Source organism: Dysidea avara, chromosome 1 (assembly GCF_963678975.1).
Source record: "Dysidea avara chromosome 1, odDysAvar1.4, whole genome shotgun sequence".
In the NCBI taxonomy this organism is placed as follows: Eukaryota; Metazoa; Porifera; class Demospongiae; order Dictyoceratida; family Dysideidae; genus Dysidea; species Dysidea avara.
This window is the reverse complement of record NC_089272.1, coordinates 2,934,416-2,956,308: the sequence shown is the minus strand read 5'-3', so window position 1 is coordinate 2,956,308 and position 21,893 is coordinate 2,934,416. Positions and strand designations below refer to the sequence as shown.

At 38.1% G+C, this 21,893-nt stretch overlaps 4 protein-coding genes across 4 annotated transcripts; all 4 read left to right on the top strand.

Moving 5' to 3' along the window:
* Window positions 1–1,436: 1,436 nt before the first annotated feature.
* Window positions 1,437–3,887, top strand: LOC136253118 (uncharacterized). Its single transcript, XM_066045737.1, has 3 exons — window positions 1,437–1,832; window positions 1,968–2,235; window positions 2,604–3,887. The coding sequence occupies exons 1-3, from the start codon at window positions 1,624–1,626 to the stop codon at window positions 3,750–3,752; spliced, it is 1,626 nt and encodes a 541-aa protein (XP_065901809.1). The 5' UTR covers window positions 1,437–1,623; the 3' UTR covers window positions 3,753–3,887.
* LOC136253111 (uncharacterized) lies at window positions 3,758–6,681 on the top strand. The gene is made up of 7 exons (XM_066045724.1): window positions 3,758–4,164; window positions 4,265–4,342; window positions 4,402–4,452; window positions 4,529–4,600; window positions 4,665–4,915; window positions 4,979–5,092; window positions 5,149–6,681. Exons 1-7 carry the CDS (start codon window positions 3,909–3,911, stop codon window positions 6,529–6,531), a joined length of 2,205 nt encoding a protein of 734 aa, XP_065901796.1. The 5' UTR covers window positions 3,758–3,908; the 3' UTR covers window positions 6,532–6,681.
* A 764-nt stretch (window positions 6,682–7,445) lies between these two features.
* On the top strand, window positions 7,446–11,969 carry LOC136248181 (G-protein coupled receptor 157-like). Its single transcript, XM_066040257.1, has 4 exons — window positions 7,446–7,916; window positions 9,796–9,819; window positions 10,405–10,518; window positions 11,739–11,969. Exons 1-4 carry the CDS (start codon window positions 7,446–7,448, stop codon window positions 11,967–11,969), a joined length of 840 nt encoding a protein of 279 aa, XP_065896329.1.
* Window positions 11,970–13,236: 1,267 nt separating this feature from the next.
* Window positions 13,237–20,417, top strand: LOC136253105 (G-protein coupled receptor 157-like). Its single transcript, XM_066045712.1, has 3 exons — window positions 13,237–13,939; window positions 17,112–17,309; window positions 20,080–20,417. The coding sequence occupies exons 1-3, from the start codon at window positions 13,292–13,294 to the stop codon at window positions 20,299–20,301; spliced, it is 1,068 nt and encodes a 355-aa protein (XP_065901784.1). The 5' UTR covers window positions 13,237–13,291; the 3' UTR covers window positions 20,302–20,417.
* Window positions 20,418–21,893: the final 1,476 nt, after the last annotated feature.

Below are 21,893 nucleotides of genomic sequence, written 5' to 3'. Positions count from 1 at the left end.
GCGACGATACTGCAGGGATGGCAAACCTAATATTGATAAACGTTCTGAGTACAGTGGTAGATCATTAAAGTTAAACAAATACTTGGTAAACCGTCGTTGCACACTTTCAATTGATTGTTGATCAAGGATATAATGTGGCCCCCAAATAGCATTACCATATTCAATGATCGGTCTCACCAATGACTTATAAAGGCTAAGAAACATTGTCTTATCAGTGAAATTGAAGGACTTCCATATAATAGCCAATGTACGGTTTGCTTTCGTAACAACAGAATTAGCGTGCTCATGAAACTTTAGTTGGTTATCGACAATAACGCCAAGTCCTTGATGGAGTCATTCGGAGAAATCTGGATTCCATTTATGCTGTAACTGCCATAGTTATGTGGTTTGCCGAGATGCAATAGATGGCATTTAGACACATTGAAATTCAATTGCCACTTGTTTGCCCAAGCAACTAAATTGTTTATATCTTGCTGCAGCTGGTGATAATCAGTAGCATCATTGATAATGTGGAACATCTTTAAGTCATCAGCAAATTGTAAGATAGGACTACTGATTTGTGTTGTTATGTCATTTATGTAGACATTAAACAGTAATGGACCCAACACAGAACCTTGTGGCACACCACTACGCACATCACACCAAGATGATGACTGCCCATTAACTACAACCTTTTGTTTCCTGCCAGATAGAAAACTGTTTAGCCATCCCAAAAGGTTTCCTGTAAGGCCATAAGACTCAAGCTTAGTAAAGTAGTCTAACATGGGGCACCGAATCAAATGCCTTAGCAAAGTCAAAATAAATTACGTCAATTGAGAGACCTTTTTCAAGAGCTTCTGTCCATGAGTTAACAGCAGTGAGTAACTGGTATCTCCACCTATATGTATGATCATCCACTTACCTATATCTACCAGCACATACACCACATTGTATTAACTAGTGTACATTAGATTGTATATTTGCTCACAAAGCATATACAAAAATCACTGAGATAGCAAATTCTATAAAGAAAACGCAGCTAGCAATTTCATGCTAGATGGCTGGCTTCCTGTGCTTAAAATGTACAGGGAGTCCCGGAGAAAATGTACCTTTTCAGTTTTAAAGCACTATATGCATGACAAGATTCCAACTAAATTACTATTTCTAGCTGATGATTAATTTTTCAAGTCAGGTTGGAATGAATATACTGACTCATGATATATCCCATGCATGCACTGAACTAGCTACACATTAAAACTGATGTAGCTACTATAGCCAAAAGTTTACAGCTAGCTTTTTGGCCGTAACTCCCCTGCAAGATTATAAAGGCACAAATATATAGGGGTGGTCGAACACGGCACACGTATAACAATCTCTGGGCATGAAACCTAAGGAGCCACGCCTAGCCGGTTACCGCACGCCTCTGGGAATTGGTAAAACCGGGAGGGGAGCGGGAGCGGGAGATTGCTTGGTAAAATCAGGAACCGGGAATCGGGAGATCACGTGCGACTTCTCCTAAATATCTCACTTGTAATCACGTGCAAACTAAATCTCTCACTTGCTACGAACGGCAGGCGTGATTTTGCAAGTATAGCGTTGCAAGTATAGAGTTGCACGTAGCTATAGTGCGGCCGCGCATGCACAATGGAGGAAGATGTGCTATGTGTTCCTGCAGTAGAAGACGCTGTCAATAACTTGACATCTGCGGAGGCGCATAATTACTTCTCGAAAGCTATCAGTGGAAAGCTACAGATTAGTGTAGATCCTCCTGTTCAGCCAAAAGGCGGCAGCTTGTATATCTACAACCTCGGGCCTGATTCGGACAAATGGGAACAAGAGAAGAAAAAGCTAAGGTTAGGTCTAGATATTAAAGAGTATAGTTACAATATAGCTAGCTAGCTTGTCTCAGTTTAACAAAACAAGTTTACATAACTATATTTCTAGAGTCATACAGTAATTAAATAAATTGTACATTGCAATTATTATAGGTGCGATAAATACAGATGGGTACATGTAGGATCTTACAGTGTCAAACATGGAGGATGTGAATTCAAGAAAAAAAGTAGTACCATTGATCTTGATTCTGTGGATAAAAAGGGTGATAACCGATTCAGAAGATTTGAGTTCTGGGGTATCGGGCAACATTTTATGCTACACTACGTTGGGGATGACACCTTATATCAAGGATTTAGCCATCGGAACAGTAAGAATAATTCCAAGTCTTTTGTGAGATCAGCACCACATTTGAAGGATAAGGTGAGCAAAAAAAGTCTTGTGAATCAACTCACATTTATAAGCTATAGTAGTTTGCATTGTAAAGACCGTCTGAGTGTAATGTGCATAGTATAATTGATAAGGTATATAGCTATACCTATCAATAGCTATATACCTTATAGGTTTGGTATATGTATATGTTACCAAACCTATAAAGGAGGCAACATGGACATATAAAATTTGCCTACCTTTTATGACACATAAATTTTCTGCAAGAAGGTTATGTCATGAAATTCCAGTACTTTTACAAATTTGAATGGCCTATGTTATAGAATGCAAATGTTATTTGAGTGGTGAGATTTGATTTAAAGACAAAACGTGCGTATGATCATATGCAATATGCTTTTTAGATATTACAGAAAGATTCAATGAAGCCACATCGAACTGTTTATCAAGAATTAGTCAATGAAAGCAGCGGTGGACCTCGACATGCAGTGCTCACACCTAGAGATCAAAATCAAGTTAGAAATTTTCGTAAGGAAGTGGATAGACATACCAGACTATCCCATGATGCAATGTTTAACACGTACCACTTGTGTCATCAACTAAAGTTTAACAATCGAAAAGGTGAACCCCTTGATTTCATACGAAAATTCTCTGTGCACCCTAATGTAATTGTCCAAATGATTGGACAGCCAATAATCGAAGAGCTAGAAACTGCTTTGAAATTATCCACAGAACCTGTGACGCTTCATTATGACACTGTGTTTAATATGGGTGATTTCTACTTGTCGACCCTTATCTTCAAACACACAATGTTTAAAAACTCTCCTGTTCTGCCATTCGGATTTCTAGTCCATACCAGACGCTACCAAGTAGACCATATGCAGTTCATGGAAGCAATTCGTCAGTTGTCTCCAATTTTAGCTTCAAAAAGGATAATAATTGTATCAGACAGAGAATTCAATTTCTCATCAGTGTTCCCACTAGCCCAACAAGTTTATTGCTGGAACCACCTAGAACAAGATCTTCACTATTACCTCAAACAAAAAGCCAATTGTAATGCTGGTGAAATAAGCTACTTTGCTAATTTACTGAAGGAATTGATGCAACAAACCACAGAAACAGAATTTGATAATTGTTGGGATGAATTTAAAATGGAAGGTCCTTTTCAATCCAAAGCATTAGTTCGTAACTATTTTGAGAAAAATCTGCTGCCCATTTTCAAAGAGACTTCGTCAATATGGGTACTAAAATCTGCTGGTGTAGTGAACCCACACAATGGAATTACCAATAATGCATCAGAATCCATGAATGCTGTGCTGCACAGACTTCAGAACTGGAAGCAAGTGCCACTTGATATTATTTGTTACTCATTATTTCAAATGTGCTGTTATTATCACCGGGAAATTGTGCAAGGTTCACATCAATGTGGTTCGTGGCAACTGAAAGACGAGTTTTTGTTTTGTCAACGAGATCCCTCGTTGATGCCTATTTTACCGAAAGTGGTTAACCCAGATGAGATTGTAGCTAGAGCTAAGGGTGACATTTATTGTTAATTGAATAATGGCAATGAAACCAGTTCTACAGAGACCGGATATGAGAATAGAAATGCTGCTGATGTGACAACTAACAGACCACCAAATAGCCAACTTGGACTAGCTTATCAAGCTATACAGAATAAGCAAGTTTCATTAGTAAATTCTGGCTGTTGGATGGTTATGGGCACAGATGGTACTACACCATATGCAGTCAGACTTTATCCAAAAGAGAGTTGCTCTTGTCCAGCTTCAGGTGTCTGCTATCATATTCTTGCTTGCAAAATAATGATTGGGCAGAATGTTGATGCTTTCTCAAACCCAAACATGACCTTGCTACAGCAAAAAATCAGAAGAAAAAACAAAGAGCGACCATCTGGAAGGAAACCACCCAGAGTAAAGGACTGTTGTCCAACAGAGGAAATAAAACAAGGTAAAGCTATAGAAGCATATTAATTTAATAATGTAGCAATTGGAACTTTAATGTGCTTATTTGCTATGAATTCAATTTTTAAGTATCTGTGATTTTACAGAAGAACCAGAAGACTTAGAAGAAAAAGCTGTTGAAGGAGTTGCTGATGACCAAGATTTTGTTAGCATCAAGGAAGAACGTACGTATATAGTTGATACTATTTTATGTTGCTATATTTAGTGACTTTTCTATTTATAGGCACAGAAAACAAATCTCATTCTCGTTCCCAGAAACGGAAGCATCCTAACAGTAAGTGTACTTGTTTATGTGCACAAAACAGTACTTAACAACTACACATGTTATTTATTAATGTTTATACATGCAGGCCAGCTGGATACAGACAATAGTTGTTGCAATGGAGAACAGATGTCATGTGCTCCTAAAAAGAAATTGAAGGGTGAGACATGCTAAAAATTTTGTAGCACTTTTACGTTAAATTTTGTTCATGCAAATTTTATTAGGTGCCACAACCCTTGTACATCAGACAGATTCAAGTCCACCTCAAGAGGCCTGTGTACCAAATCATCCACTAACTCAGTTTCTGCTAGAATTAAAGGAAAAGGCCAGCAGTAGTGCTAAAATAAGGAGATGTGAAAGAAGAGTCAAGTTTTTAAATGAAGAATTTTGTTGGGACCGATTCTTATCTGAGTTAAATGTTGTCTGTCAAGATATTCTCCTGTACAATTATGTTTTGCAACCAAGCATTGACAAGGTAGGTAATTATATCTTCATTCATATAATATGTAGCCTCTGTTAAAATTTATCATTCCTTTAGGAAGTTACTGATCTTGACATTGGAAAGATTGCAGTACTTCAGACGAAAAGGAGTAATCAAATAGCCTTTTTGAGACGTTTAAACGATAAGGAAGATAAAACACCAAGAGTAGAGGTATTATATAACAATATCCATGCATAGATAGCGTTTACTGCAATATATTTTTGTAGGTTGTATCAAGTTACAGTGACCCTGATTATGCAGAACTAAACTATCATGCAGGAACTGCCACTCGTTCAAACATTGGAGTTGTGAATACCATTCATGTTGGAGTGCAAAGCAGTAAACAGAATGCAAAAGCCGAGATTATAACTGCAGTTTTGCTCCTGCACATTTGCAAACAACCGGATACGGATTTGGGAAAACTGCGCATTGATTTGGTTAAAGGTTTGCCACAGTTATTTTCAGTATTGCAACAAGATGATACTGGAACAGTCAATGGCATTTCACAAGTTAAAAAGGACTATCGCGGGAAAGCAGAAGAGATGGTTCAGCTGTTTTGCTACTGCCAAACACCATGGGTTGATGGATCAACATCTGCCGCGCTATATGGCAATTCACAGGGAGACTTCAACATGTACAACTGTTCAAAGTGTGACAACTGGTTCCATAAGTATTGTTTGAGTGCATGTGACATTACCATACCCAAACGGAATGCCGATTTTTTTTGCAGTGCATGTACTGTACCAGAATCTCTTCCATGGATGCACAATGAATACACCAACACTTGCACTTCTGATAACTTCCTGACAATATTGTCACTCCACTGCAAACAGTACAAATCTTTCTTGGATACCTTTGGTGACAGTGAAGCTGAGAACTCTCTCAAAGCAGCAATTGTATTGATGAATAAAGGAAAGCTGGATGAAGGAAAAACACTATTTTTGCATTTGCTTCAATCAAGATTAAATCTTACAATTTCTCAGGAGAATAATTTGAAATATGATTGTTTTGGTGGTGAGAATAATAGGTGTCTTTGCTTGTTCACACATATCTGGAAACTGGTAATTAAACTTAAATGTACCTCTGAGCATTGCCCTAATCATAACACGGAGGTAACAAAATACCCTTCTACGTTTTCCTTCAGCTCTGGATTAGATAACTTTAATGAAATTTTTCCTATAGCTGGAGATATGGTTGGTTACTGTGGTGCAGAATTTCAATGCCAACCACCAAATGAATCTCTCCATGCAGTTACTGACCGATTAAATTTAACTGGCAGAAACAGAGAAACATTTTATGAGTGCCGTGGTGTACCACAGGTAATGGCATCGTCATTTCTTAATCGAGTGCCTTGGATGATCCCGATTGATATCCAGTCCTTGACTGGTAGATCAATATTGACAATTCCAAAAGTTTTAACTATATATGGTCATGGATATCAACTAGCTGGCTGCAGTGTTTGTAGTGACAATCATTTTACTGCAGTTTGCTTCTGGTATGGTCAAACATTATATTATGATGGCATGAGAAGCCACAGGATTCAACCTTTTAAACTTAATGATTTCCAGAACAAAACTGGGTCATATGCATATTACTTTAGGCAGCTTTGATTTTACATACTGTATGTTGTAGCTAATTAACACTTTATGATTTATTAATGTGTTTTGTATACTCAGAGAATAATTATGCTTGGTGTACTGTACTTCAGTCTATCCATTGAAAGTCTGCTGGCAATGATGGGAAGTCTAATCACGTTTAGTTGAATGGATTTTAGATTGGTAGGGTGCATGAACTTTAGTATAGACTGGGGCAGAACCATGTAGCTAGGACTGGAGGCCTGTTGCTCATCATTCATTATTGTAAGACAATCCAATATGCCAAATAACTGCTGCATGTATTCACTGAAATTACCTTTCAGAAATATTATGTCCACTAAAATAGCCACTTTGTGAATTACTGTGCTAAAAACCCACACAATGCAATTTTATGCATTCACTGCTAATAACTATAAAGCTCTAATGAAAGCCTTTAATATACGGCCATCATGCAAACTTTATCTAGCTATAGCTATTTTTCCCCTCAAGCTCATAATTTACTAGTTTATATTAGTTTCTTCGTCACAGCACAGCAGGCGCTCTAGCTACGTATGTGTGTTACTTGTGACAGCAAAGATTGACACGTGATCTCCCGATTCCCGGTTCCTGATTTTACCAAGCAATCTCCCGCTCCCGCTCCCGCTCCCCTCCCGGTTTTACCAATACCGCACGCCTCTTTGAATGAGCTAATTTATAACGATCGGATGACTGCGGATCGTACGACTGCTGGATAATGTTCAGTTTGGAGTCGTCTTCTCCTGAGGCATATCGGAGAGATAACCAAAACGAGCCACTATGGATCCAGTTAATGACCAGCATTATATGCCTCTTGTCGATACTGGGATCAGTGGCTATTATCTTAACCTACGTCTTGGTGAAGGATATTCGTAGTAAAGCACGTACGTGAGCTACTAGTACACATATCACTAATGGATGTCATGTATTCCACTGCTAACTTGGTTGGGTTGGCTCTACCTTATCGCAGACACCTCGTGGGACCAGATGTTGTAAAGAACTCGGCGGTCCACCATACCTACTATCGCATATGTCAGGCCCAAGCAGCATTTGCAGTATATGGTACTATAGGATCAGTATTGTGGACACTGGGACTGGCTGTGTACTTGTATTATAGGATAGTATCACGTGATGCTGATGTAGCCAAATGGGTGGTGAGATTGTTATATGTTGTGTGCTACACACTACCCCTGTACACTACATTGTGGTTGTTATGCAATGATCAACTGGGATACTCAGATAGCCCACTGTCAGGAGGAGGCTGGTGTTCTATGAAAGACAATATTGATCCTCTAGCTAATTTCATGACCTATGATATTTGGATGTGGATGGGAGTCATCCTCGTACCACTATATGTCTCCATACATGTCCATATTAGGGATGAGGTGTGTATTATGTGCAAAATAAAAGTATAGTGTTAATTTTTTAGATCAAAAGTGAAATGCAAAGTTAGCAACATGAGCCTAGCTCAGGTCAGATAAAAGTTTTTTTTGCACGCAGTATAAACTTAGTATAAACTTAGTATAAACTTAGTATAAACTTAGTATTCGACAATTATTATCGAGGTAGATAACTAGCTAGCTACATGGCTGAAAATGTTGTGTGAAGATACCAAGTATCAAACATCAACACTATTCATGTTGTGCATGCATGCATTGGCTTAGCAAAGACAACTGTAGTACTGTGCTTACCTATATTACCAGGGGTGGATCCGGGGTGGGGGGAGAGGGGTTAAGGGTTCCATGGAACCCCCCCTTTGAAAGAGCCTTTCTTACTCAAGATACTCTAATAGAGCAGTCAAGATTGAGATACTCATAGAGCAGTCACAGTATTCTTAAGAGGAGTAGTGTAGCAAGCTAGTAGTTATGAGTTGGTGAGGGGCAGCTATTGTCAGCAGTTCTACGTGATGACCTTTTTTTTGTCTTAGACCTACAGCTAGGCTGAAGTTGCAATTCCAGAGTGGAAACCCCCTTTTAAAAAGTCTGGATCCGCCCCTGATTACTATGCATGTTTACCACATAGATGCAGGCTTACATTTGTGACTGGAAATGTTCCAAATCACACATTATAAGTTTTGAGATAAACAGTTTTAAATAATTCAAGTTCACATAACTTGCCAAAGATAGCAAACACGTGTATGAAATTTACACAAGAAATACATCAGTCTACTACCTTTCGTACCTTCAACAGAAAAAATAATTTGGCCAGCATCATCAGGCCATCCATTCCACCTGATTCTTTCCAAGCCAGGTCCTTCACAAGGCCAGAAACCGCCATTTGAGCTCTGCACACCACCCAGAAAAGACGTCTCAGTGTTAAAAACCAGCCTCGAGTAGTTTGAGTAGTACTGAGGGTCAAAACTAGCAGTATGATGGTTTAGCTATCCACTGGAGGTGTTAGTTTGATTTTGCCTGATGTGCGATTTGGATCAGTTTGTATAATCGGATCCAACAAATTTTTATTATTCATGAAATCCAATTGCAAGTATGTACCATGTACATGTCCCATTATACTCTACAGTAATGTAATACCCAAACAATTTTAAGTTATCCCATTATACTCTACAGTAATGTAATACCCAAACAATTTTAAGTATATAAAGTGAAAGGATGTGAAAAAGCATCCCCTCAAAGGTGCAAACTATTGCATGGTGCCAGTAACACATGTACTAGTGTACAGATTACACAGTAGTACAAGCCCTATTATGCATGTAGGCATAGCATGTATAGGCATAGCAATTCTATGGGGGCCATGGCTCCCCTGCTGAAAAATTTGAAAAATCTTGTGGAAAAGTTGCAGTATAGGTTAGCATGAATTTTAGGCTGTTTTCAAGCCTTCAAATTTCAGAAATCCTGCAGGCTGCACCCCCACACACCCTTGAAATTCTATATACAGCAGTCATACTGTGCCTGGGCCTACTTATCCCTCCCTCAGGTATAGAATCACTACTGATGTAGGCTGCTCATCTTCACAATTTACTTCACCAGTAATTAACTATAATATGGCTTGTACAGTTTTGTATACCTGTGCTTGCCTAAAATGAAGATACACACATTGTGTGTGTAGCAAAGAAGTTTAAACACAAAGTACAAACAAACTCATAAAACTTTTTCACCAACCTAGATGGGACAAACTGACAGATGAATACATCTGCAACTTGTCTGCCTAGTAGGATGACCAGCTGGATGACTGCTTGCATGCAATTGCAAGTCAGGCGCTATGAAGTATACGTTTTGTGCTATTATCTATACATTATTCATATAGTGTGACATTAAGGAGGGATCAAAAGTTAGTGTCACATTGGTGGAACGAATTGCCATACAACCTTCTTTCATCTTCTAACTTCCCAGTCACCATTTATGATCATTTGTTGTTATATGAGTAGTAGTTGTACTTTGTAATCAGCTTGTCATGTGCATGTCTTTGTTTTTCTTAGTAGTTGTAATTGTATACTTATTCCTTTGTTGATTTTTGTAACGTGTACGTATGTGTGTTTACTCTGGTAAGGAAGAATGGCTGTACCAATTTCCATGAGGTTAAATCAATAATCAACCAATCGATCAGTGTCATGATGATACTAAGAATAGCAAAATCAGTTTGTAGATACCTTCTTGGTGATGTGTGTCTCATTTTGAGTGTCTAATAAGTTTACATACTCAGACTCCTGCGAGAAAGCAACATACGGCCAGTCAGACAGACAGAGAGACAATCAGACAGCCGATAGCATTTCAGTAATATATTTATAAAACTAATACAGCTACATCCCCATATTCATACTACAGGTTATTGTATACCTTTTGTAATTTTGTTACCATATAATCATCCACATGAAATGGCTTGTATATTAATTACATGTGTAATATTTTCTTCCAGATCCGGCAGTGCAATAACAGCAATGACCACCAGTTTTTGATTATCAGTAATCCAGCGTTGGGCAGGACAGAGCTCAAGCTACTGTTTGTACCAACTGTGTTCATTATACTGAGAGTATGGGACCTGATAGGCAGTGTACTGTATGTATACTGCAAGTGTCCACCACACAATGTCTATTGGCTGCAGATACTGACTGTACGCAAGTGTGTAGTAGTTAACAGTCATTAGTCATTAATCTGACAAGTATGCAATACAAATCTGTTCACCTTGCTAACTTCCATTACATATAAATCCACTCATAAAGCATCACTATATCAATATGGACACATGATGTCCTTCACACTGGGCTGCTCTGGTGAACTAAAGAGCAATTAAAAGCTTTGAAAATTAACCAAAAATTACACAGTGACACGTTAGTTTTGAAGTCACATATAAATGAATACGGAGCAGTTTCCAATGCTTTAAGAGTGTTGGTTCAAGTTGTTGTGTTACCCAGATCACATGCATGGTTTGGTTTGTAAAAAGTCATTTAAGTGCAACAAGAAAATGGTATAGTATATATAGATAGCTGTTCAAATAGTAGACTATTGTTTATTAAAAGCAGGCAGATTTATTCTTATGAGTTCACAATCAGCTGTGGTAAAGCTGAAAAGGGCAAGAGATACTAGCCATACACAAAACTGCATGTATAAGTACTCTATGACAATTATTTCATTATCGAGATAATATCTTCTATCGTGATAAAATGGTTTTTGTTATCGTAACTTATCGAGATTATAGGTTTTTTCATTATCGCACAGCCCTAAACAGAACATTTCGAGTGTGATGGTATATGAAGCCTTTTAAGTGCATCAAACTAGTGATGTTATAAGTAGCCAATCAGATTAACAAGCAATTAAATGCTGATGCCATCACCGATTAGATGTTAATGGCCACACAGAACTGGATGGATGTGTGCTACAAACAAAGCATGAAGGGTGGTCACTATAAGATTAGCACATGTCTTCGTGTGCCAGGACATTCAATAGCATCTGAATGGCATGTAACATATAGAAAAACCTCATGACTTTGTAATGTGATGTATAGGTGGTATAATTATAAGTCATAGAAATGCAGAATTTCAGTGGAATCTGCTTTAGGTGGTCACCTTTAGGCCAAGACTTTTCAGTTTTGGCTGCGAAGATAGTATATAAACTTCTTTAAGAGAGGTAGCCTTTCTGGCCACTAAGACAGGTTCTGCTATAGATATAACGATTTAAAGGGTTTACATTTTGATTATTTTATCAAGTCTCACAAACATGATTATAATGGAGGTGTCTTTTGATTACATTTAGGCAATCGGAGACTGTAGCCAAGGAATGTTTAACTTCATAATTTTCTTCATATTTCAACCAAAACTGAGAGCATTACTGAAGAGATGTATGTGTTATTATTGTATTGGATGTAACACAAACAAGTACAGACACCTACCAGTTGATGATGATGATGATGATGAACTTGATGACTCAACATCATTACAATCTCGTAGTAGAACCTCATCCCAGTTTAAGCAGTACACCACCTAGTGTGTGTGTGCGTGCGTGCATGCGCGCGTGTGTGTTGTGTGTGTGTGTAGTGTGTGTGTGTGTGTACATAGTGTGTGTGTAGTGTGTGTGTGTGCATAGTGTGTGTGTAGTGTGTGTGTGTGTGTGTGTGTGTGTGTGCGTAGTGTGTGTGTGTGTGTGTGTGTGTGTGTGTGTGTGTGTGTGTGTGTGTGCACGGCTGCACGCATGTACATGCTCTTCAGCTGTTATTGATATTTAATAGTATATCTTTATTAGAAATCCTAGTTTCTACATGAATGCACATGTTTATTTTTATAATCATTCGTTGTTTATTTTCTACTGTGATGCTACTGCATGCAAGCTTGGTCAGCTTGGAATTCTAGTTTGGCTAGTGTGCATTCAGCTGGGATAGTAGCCAGGTTCTGTAGCTGATAATGTTTATCCTCTTGCTATAGTAAATTTGTCAACTACCTGTTTGGAATTTCATCTATATACTGTATTGTTTCTTTACTGCTTAAATCCTATATGGGTTTTATCAGTGTATTTGTCACAATCAAGCAAGTGACGTTTAGTCAAATTAAATTGGTTATTGAGCCTATATGGTTGCTATGCTATCAAGTTAATCAATTCATTTTTTATTGACTGCTAATATAAAGTTATGTTAGGGGTAGTGCATTATACTTATACTCATGCAGAAATAATTAACACTATATATATATATATATATATCTTTTGGCAACTCTTTCATGTATAACATATAGCATGCACTATTAAATATAGCTAGCTACCAGTCCACACCATTTACTCCCTTGATTCCTCGTACACTTTACTCAATCGGTTTCTGAAACCATGAAGAACCTAGCTTTATAATACAGACTATATATATTCAGATTTTTGTAAAGCTAACACTGAAAAATGTATAACTTTTCTTTGTTTTGTTATCCTGGCATCCATGCATGCTTGCATGGATGTGTTTTCATCATGGCAATTGAAATTGATGATCTGGACTTATTTACTGCTATGACTAATTACACAACACTCTTATACACTGTTAAAACTGCTGTGCTATGGTGGCACCTAAAATACTGTTGCAGTCAAAGAATCAGTAGCACCTCTACCATATAGCACTTTTATTTTAGCCAGCTAACTGCATTATGAACTAGTGTAATTCTATATGCATATTACTATTTTTCTGGGAGTAACCAGCTGCGCTGCCTGTTTAGCAAAGGAATAAAATTTTATTTTCACATATGCGCATGCGTATAAACTCATGTTTACCGGTAGCACTGCGCGTAAAAAGTAAATGGTTGCTCGGGAGACTGTTCGCCATACGTCTTGTGATTATGTTCAGCTCACTGTCCGGATCAGACTCTAGCGACCCGCTATGGATCCAGCTGATGGCTGGCGTGATATGTTTCTTATCAATACTGGGATCACTGGCTATTATCTTAACCTACGTGTTGGTGAAGGATATTCGTAGTAAAGCACGTGAACTACTAGTACACATATCACTAATGGATATCATGTACTCCACTGCCAACTTGGTTGGGTTGGCTCTACCTTATCATAAGCATCTGGGACCAGACAATACGCGGAACATGTCCTCGACGTCTTACATGAGCTACGATCGTATTTGCCAAGCTCAAGCAGCGTTTGGGGTATATGGTACTATAGGATCAGTATTGTGGACGCTGGGACTGGCTGTGTACTTGTATTATAGGATAGTATCTCGTGATGCTGATGTCACCAAGTGGGCAGTGAGATTGTTATACATTGTGTGCTACATACTACCCCTGTATCCAACATTGTGGCTATTGTTCGGTCATAAATTGGGATACTGGCAACATGCGCCATTGTCAGGAGGAGGTTGGTGTTCTGTGAAGGATAATATCGACCCTCTGGTAAACTTTATGACTTATGATGTGTGGATATGGCTGGGAATCATCCTCATACCACTGTATATCTCCATACATATCCGCATTAGAGAAGAGGTATGGTTTATTCAAATATGCTACACATAACACTACACAGGCAAGCTGAGAATAAACATAATAGATAGTCCAGCACCAGTGGTATACTAAATCATTCAGGCTATACACAAAATGACCGTTATCCGAAATTATGTCACAGACATAAAAATGGCCGCTATAGTGTGGGGACATTCGTAAACTTTGTATGGGCGACTGGGAAGAAAATTTTTGAACGGCAATATCTCAGCCAAGAAGGAACATGGCAAACTCCAACTAGCAGGTATGGCTATAAGACATTACAGTAAGTACGTAAAAGCAAGTTTTGGTTGATTTTCAAAACAACGCTAGATTCCTATTCTTTCAGCTAATTTATCACCATACCTGCTGGTTAGAGCTCGATATCTTCCGTCTTGGCTGAGATATTGCCGTTCAAAATTTTTCTCTTCATAGTTGCCCATACAAATTTTACAAACGTCCCCACACTACAGCGGCCATGCTATGTCTGTGATGTAATTTTGGATAAGGCTCATTGTGTTTCCCCACTAAAATAAACTTAGTGATAATACAACAAGTTGTCTTCACCCATTGTGCTAAATGCTTTGGTCTGTAACATGAAATTGTTATTAATGTGTGGTTCCCATTGACACCTATCAACAATCCTCTAAGTGTTGATATAAAGATAACTAAAAGTTGCTCAGTGGGTTTGTGATCAGTGGGTTTGTGAAATTTACACTGATGATGTCTGTCTTGGGCTCCTAAGCACTCTTGTAAATCATGTTCCTTTTGCTAGAACAATGACAATAAATTTCTTTTGGGGAACACTTAGCAAATTGGACCTTAATTCAACTGTAGTATTTATTTACATGGAGACAACCACCTTACTCCAGCAGCTGGATGTGCAGCTGTAACATGATAGCCCATTTGTTTGCTCAGCTTGTCAGTGAATGATTGCCATAATGTGTGTAAATAATTTATATCAGTTGTCCAATGCAAACAGAGATCTAATGAAAATTATTTAACGCATAATATTTAATTATAACGAAATTTTAAATAGGCTAAGCAAATAGTCAATTCAAATGGTATTTCATGGCATCCAATATTTCACAAGTCATCAATGATGGATTACTCTACAAACACTTTGATTAGAATGGTTGTGTTATTTAAAAGATGAAAATTTCAAAAAAAAATCAGCGGAAGTAATACCAAGAGTCAGTGGCGTATCTACACCCGGGCCTACCCGGGCCTGGGTCCTGGTTAATTTGACTTGTGCCCTGGTAAATGCTTTTCACCATCAGTGTTGAATAACCACAAAACATTAATGATTGTAAAGAATACTTACGCAACACTGATCCATGTCAAATCAAGTTTTTCTTTCCAAGGAGAAACGGCGATCTTGAATTGGTTTCGATTGTGGTATTTCCAATGTAAGGCACTTAATGGAAAGAAGATCACGTGACTACCAACTGCAGCATCGTGACAAAGACTGAATGAATGTTTCATAGTGTGGTGAATAGCGCCCATTCAAGATTAAGTCAATTTCAAAATTCAGATGTGAACAGACACAAGCAAGTGTTGAGACATGCACCCCATATGGCTGTGTGATGTCTTGGTAGATGATAGGCTAGCTCCAAAGGTATGAAGTACTTTTTTAGTCAATGTTTTCATTTATTGTATTTGTAGGTTGACTACTTTAGTCCACAGTTGTCACGGGATCGTATAAGCGCCTGGTGCTTTAAATCCAATTCTCGAGTATTATGCATTGCTGTATTGTATGTGTGAAGAAGACGATAGTAGTCAACGTTTGTGTCTAGTGATATTAGCTATTTTGCATGCAGTTAGTGTAGGTATAGCACATAGATAGTGATGCACAACACATTTTAGATGTTATATTGATGTCCATATGAAGGTGGGCATGTGTATGTGGCTGAGTGGCTTGCCCACCCAGTGCCCGGGTGAAGTAAGGAATCTAGATATGCCACTGCCAAGAGTACATAATAAAAATATTATGTACTCTTGGTAATACCTTGAAGTTTTATTGCCTCAAAGTTATCCTGTGGCATGGCCAAACTCTTTCAACATTACCATTTAGCTACCACTCTAGCCTGTTCTTATTTTGTAACCGTCATTGGCAAATCTGGGCGTGTATGATCATTGGCTGACCAAGCAGCTGGTAAAAGTAGACCATCCATGGTACCAATGTCGTCTTCCACTCTAATGCAATGTCATCTCTCAATACTGTGAATGATTAAAAACTCCCTAATTAAAGGGTGTGGCAGTGGCACCCATTTCATTTGAAATGGATACTCACAGGCAAATGGGTGCCACGCCCTTTAATTAGTGAGTTTAATTGCTCACACTTTTGTGAGATGACTTTGCATTCAAACAGTACCCTAGCTATTTGCGTGGTAGCTATTATGGTTTGAAACGTGTATATAGTACATTTCAGTTTTTAAATAATACGTTCTCCCTTGTGCTTTTGGAGTTCATCCCTAGCAAAAGTCTCTTAGCTGTTTATAGGCTAGGAATTATTACAATCCCTTGACCTCCTAGTGTTGTCACAATTTCAAGGTTGCTATTATTATGAACCTGTAACTTTTATGGCTATTTTTTACAGCACTATCAAACATGTGAAGGTAAGTCCATGTGAGAGTGTGGCAAGTTGGGGGGTGGGCCAACCATAGTTCATCTTGAACTTTCCAAAAAACCTACTTTCATACAGACTACTTCATTTCAGTTTTCAAATCTTTATGTCACATTTATAAGGTAGAAATAAGGGAGGCAATATGTAAGTTGTATAGTGGAGTATGGTCCAAACCTTACACCTAGGGGTGCGGCTTAAATTGTCCACTTTTTAAATACTTGGACCCTGGATTTTGGAGGTGTCTAAGTTACTTAGACCCTTTTCATGTTTATTAGTGCATGCGCCTGCACTGGTAGCATGGCAAACTGTTGTTATGGGTGGAGTGATGGCTTGTTTCTACTAATTAATGCTACGCTTCTCTGTTACAAGCAGCTGTCAAGAGTGCTAAGGTACAATAAGTTGTAGACTTCAGACCACAGGGGTCTAACAAAACAGTAATTGCCTCACAATTATTTTGTGTACCTTGATAAATTTATATACATGCAGACATATTGCAGTTCTGCTTGTAATAGTACCCATACTGTCAAATTACACCTGCTAATTTTATTCCAGATCCGGCAGTGTAATAATGATCAGGATTATCAGTTTTTGATTATCAACAATCCAACGTTTGGCAGGAAAGAGCTCAAGCTACTGTTTGTACCAGTCGTGTTCATCATATTGAGAGTATGGGATGTGATAAACAGCACATTATTTGTGTACTGTGACAACTGTAGACCACATCAATACCTCTGGCTGAAAATACTGACTGTGAGTGTGTATTGTTAACTGTACACTAGGGCACCATGGCTATAGTGGCAGATCCAAGCACCCCCCCCCCCCCCCCCAAAAAAAAAAGTATACACAGGATTGAGATACTCTAATAGAACAGTCACCTTATGTAACACATTAAGAATCCTACACTGAGCATGAAATCTACAGCACTAACCCATGGCACACTTAACTATGTAGCCTGCTAGGAATTCCTTTTTGCAAATTGGTTTTTGTGTGTCATAGCTAACCTCATTACTTTCACTGATCCCTACATGTAGCTCCTGATCCATATAGACCACCTATGAACATGTAAAATATATATAGCGCTTCTGGGAGGGTGGGGGATATTCTCCAGACCCCCTGCTTTATATAGCCCTGGCCATGGTGCACCCCTCATCAAGCTTTGCATCCGCCCTTGTATACCTACTGTATGTAATACATAATCCAGACATTCAGTTAAGGTTCCAAACTATCCCTTAGTGTGTAAACTGACTAACACTGGAACTTAACAATGTGGACACTTGAGGACACCTACATAATTTAGAAACTTAGTTAAGGTCCCAAAGTATCCCTTATTAAAATCTATTAGCATTGCATTAAGATCACATCAGCTGTTTCTTGGACTATTGATGGCTGAAGACTATACCTTTTTTCGCAGTTTGGTAGTTTTTGTACATTTCATTACTTTTTTATTCTATATATGGCCCCAAAGCCAGTGGTGGCTTTGGGTTTTATTTTTCCTAACATTTCTTCTAGGATGACAGTAAATGTACAGGCATCATATCACGATAATTAAACGATAACATGGCTCAGCTTTAATTTCTTCTTATTTACAGACAGAGTGATGATTGTTGAAGACAGAATTTGACATTTGGTAATGCTATCATAATACTCTAATAGAACACACATGGAATGTTCATAGAATTTTCATGGGTAGGCATAAGTTTCTATTAAGTATATTTTAGCTAGGATTTTAAAAGTAGAGGTGATTTTCCACGATATCAATGGTGGGGTATCATACAGATAGTACTGTATAGTAGGGACCACAAAGGAGTAGGCGTGGCCCACAGGATAACATCACCCAAAAACCAGCCTCAATTTTCCCTGATGACGATGAGGCAGTATTGGTTAGGTAAAACTAAGCCCAAACAAGTTTTCAAATCAACCCAAAATGCTTTGAACAAGTTGCTACGGAATTTAAAAAAAAAAGATTTAACGGAATTTTCTACTGACTGACTGACTGAGTAACTGACTGATGCCTTCAGACAAGTGTAACTCGATAACGGCTAAAGCTACGGGCTTGATTTTTCACTGTTTGACGTCGCTTCAGCCTGACAGGTGCCTTTTGGCATACCGCAATACGTACAATGCATTCTTCATAGACTTACCAGTGTCCTCCTTTGCGTCCCATTCATCTTTGCTGACAGTGAAGTGTTGATTTGGCAGTAGCACATGATGGCTTCCCTTTGTAACGGAGTATTTTTCATAGTGGCTACTTTGATAGCAGAGGTGCTTTTCAAACAGTTCTTGATTTGTTACTGCTGTGTGACGGGTTGAACATAGCCGACAAAGAAGCGCAATGGATACTTCACTTTTCAGACGATAATTGGGGGATTGTTTCAGATGCGGTATGCGTGGGTTCACCAATCATAATAATTATTTACAAAAAAAAAGTTAACAAACAAGTACACAGAAAAATTTGGAATTTTCAACTAGAGTAGGGACCTTAGCACATCGATGAAAAGTACTGAAACAAGCTGGAGTAGTACACGATATTAAATCACAGTAAAACAATAAGAAGTGTTATATCCCTACTGTGCATTTCCATTATGATATCTTGAGCACAGTAGGGATATAACACTTCTTATTGTTTTACTGTGATTTAATATCGTGCGCTACTCCAACTTGTTTCAGTACTTTTTATTGATGTGCTATGATCCCTACGTACTCTATTCCAATTTTTTCTGTGTATTTGTTAAGTATAGAGGTACCTGGTTTTGAACTCTGGTATACAAGTTTTCTTTTGTTTGAGATTTTTCATGCACTTTTTTACTCCAACATGACTGTTCTATTAGAGTATCTTGACTCTGCAATTTTACAGTTGTTTGGTTTTTGCTTGTAACTCTGTAGCTGTTACTTCTAATCAAAAGGCACTGCTATGATGGCTAGCCTATGCACACACCAAATAAATATAAGTGATTTATCCTATAACCGTGACAGAAGTGCGATGTTTAATGTGAATAAATGTTCAAAGTACTGTGGACGCTTACCAGATTCCTTGCAAACTTAGTACATGAATGTGCTCAAGATTATTGATTTATGCGTTATAGCAAGTTTGAAAAGTGTGCAAAAAGAATTATCAAGGTTCTCGTAGACACCTTAAGAAGAACAAAAACAAAGAAAAAGGGAAACAATTTGTGGCTGTTCATGGCTAGGATCAACTTTGCTGTGTGGTCTACCATATCTGGTGTTCATCTATAATGCAAATTGGTTTGTGCTGGAGAAGGGATACTGGAGCTATGTATGCAGGTGTGAAAATCGCTCCATCAATATTCACACGGTATGACATTCCAGCTTTCTTGGCCACACGACACACTTCCATGTGAATTGATGAATTCTTGTTTTTGGTTGTACCCATTGTACTAGTTGTGTAATGTACTGATGTGCAGTACAAACATTTAAACCTTCAGTGTTCTTTGATTAGTGACCTCACTTACTGTACTTGACTATTCCATAACATGTTTATAGTATTCATGATATATTTTAGGCAATTGGTGACAGTGGCCAAGGAATGTTCAACTTTATCATTTTCTTCATATTTCAACCAACACTGAGAGCATTACTGATGAAGTGCATTTGTTGTTCCTGTACCACAAACAAGTGCAAACACCTACCTGTTGATGACGACGACGATGATGAACTTGATGACTCAGCGTCATTACAATATCGTAGTAGAACATCTTCCCAATTTAGCCAGTATACCACCTAGTCCTGGTGCTGCTTTGTGTGTAAACGTTTTATATAGCGTTTTACATTTTTATCAATATATATAGGACTGCTTGTATATAATATATATTTATTACTTAATATTTATGTAGTTACACATGTATTTACTACTGTGAAAAAGCTACAACATCCAACTAACTAACTTTCGTAATCTCTATGATATTGTTATTGTATTTGAGGTTCAGTAAAGGTGTACATGAGCCATTCAATGAGTATAGTACTTGTAGATAATGCTAGAGTGTATGGTGCAGTATGCAGCTGAGATTGGTGCAGGGACTTGCATACATACATGCATGTACATGGATTGCATGCTAAATAAGATATCAAGAGAATCTGGTAACATGCAGTAAAACAATATATAGGTCCATACCAATAATTTCTGCCACATGCAATACTCAATGTATAGTGCACAACTGCATGTGATGACTATATACTATTTTTGCTGCCTATCACTAAAGTCATTGACTGTCACTATTAGAGAGTGCTTGAGCAATAGTGACTTTCCTATTTTTGCAATGTGTAGTTCTGCATTGGCACTCATGAAAGTCACTGTATTATTTAACTTATCTGACGTGTGGGATGTGTAGCTGGGTTTATTTTTCTTTACATCAAACTGGAATTGCAGTGATGAACTTTACATAGTCACTACATATGTATTGTCAGTGGCTAGGGAGTGTGCCTCGAGCACATCAGCATAAATTCAAGTTTCACTCATATTGTGCCTATCATGTTATCTTCAGATAAGCATACCTGGCATTGTATATATAGTTATAGTCCAAAAGGCTGCCAGAATCCATATATGCTAGCTGCACAAGTAATTTTAAGACACTCATTATAGCTACAACTAAGGAATACCAAAAGCATAGCTATATAGCTACTCGTGCACTCTAAGCTATGCAAATCCATTAGGATGTGTTTAAACATCTGACCACTTAAAAAGAAGTGATACTGCAAACATAAGCTAAGCCAGCTTGTCGTGGGTATGCAACCGTGACAATTAATTCCTTTAAATTCCAACTCAGCTAGATTGCAGTTATAGTGGACTCCACTGAACCTGTAGTAATGACTTTCCCATACTTTTCAGTGATTAGCAACACTAGTGTTTAAATATGAGAAACTGAAAGAGGAAGTAAGAGAAAAAGAGAGAAGAAAATAGCTAGCCAAGTACCAGCTCAGTGAACATTGAGCCAAGTGGCTAAAGAGTAGGCTAGCTAGTGGCTAGTACATCCTGAACATCAAGAGACAAGGACTGACTCAACTGAAAAGGGAAAGGGAGCAATTGAGTAGTGTGACACAAAAATATCTGCTTCATTATGGTGAGTCCTGCTTGGCATGGGAGAATTTGACTAGACTCAGTCAGTCCAGCCTAGATCAAGGCCTAGCGGATTCAGGCAGGGGAAGTTCAGTATGCCGGAGCAGATGCGGAGCAAGCCACACTGCATTGACACAGTTATTTATTATTATTATTATTATTATTTGTTGTTACTGTGCAGAAATCACAAATGATTATAATGCACAGATATAATTACTTAAGTTGTTACAAAAATTATCCAGGGAAGGGGAATTAATTATATA

Excerpts from the sequence above, each read along its gene's own strand:
- LOC136253118 (XM_066045737.1), top strand. The coding sequence starts at position 1,624 with ATGGAGGAAGATGTGCTATGTGTTCCTGCAGTAGAAGACGCTGTCAAT. Across the intron at positions 1,833-1,967 it reads CAAGAGAAGAAAAAGCTAAG|GTGCGATAAATACAGATGGG; the intron begins GTTAGGTCTAGA and ends CAATTATTATAG. Across the intron at positions 2,236-2,603 it reads CACCACATTTGAAGGATAAG|ATATTACAGAAAGATTCAAT; the intron begins GTGAGCAAAAAA and ends TATGCTTTTTAG.
- LOC136253111 (XM_066045724.1), top strand. The coding sequence starts at position 3,909 with ATGGTTATGGGCACAGATGGTACTACACCATATGCAGTCAGACTTTAT. Across the intron at positions 4,165-4,264 it reads AACAGAGGAAATAAAACAAG|AAGAACCAGAAGACTTAGAA; the intron begins GTAAAGCTATAG and ends GTGATTTTACAG. Across the intron at positions 5,093-5,148 it reads ATAAAACACCAAGAGTAGAG|GTTGTATCAAGTTACAGTGA; the intron begins GTATTATATAAC and ends ATATTTTTGTAG.
- LOC136248181 (XM_066040257.1), top strand. The coding sequence starts at position 7,446 with ATGGATGTCATGTATTCCACTGCTAACTTGGTTGGGTTGGCTCTACCT. Across the intron at positions 7,917-9,795 it reads ATGTCCATATTAGGGATGAG|TGTGACATTAAGGAGGGATC; the intron begins GTGTGTATTATG and ends TTATTCATATAG. Across the intron at positions 9,820-10,404 it reads ACATTAAGGAGGGATCAAAA|ATCCGGCAGTGCAATAACAG; the intron begins GTTAGTGTCACA and ends ATTTTCTTCCAG.
- LOC136253105 (XM_066045712.1), top strand. The coding sequence starts at position 13,292 with ATGTTCAGCTCACTGTCCGGATCAGACTCTAGCGACCCGCTATGGATC. Across the intron at positions 13,940-17,111 it reads ATATCCGCATTAGAGAAGAG|ATCCGGCAGTGTAATAATGA; the intron begins GTATGGTTTATT and ends ATTTTATTCCAG. Across the intron at positions 17,310-20,079 it reads TCTGGCTGAAAATACTGACT|GCAATTGGTGACAGTGGCCA; the intron begins GTGAGTGTGTAT and ends GATATATTTTAG.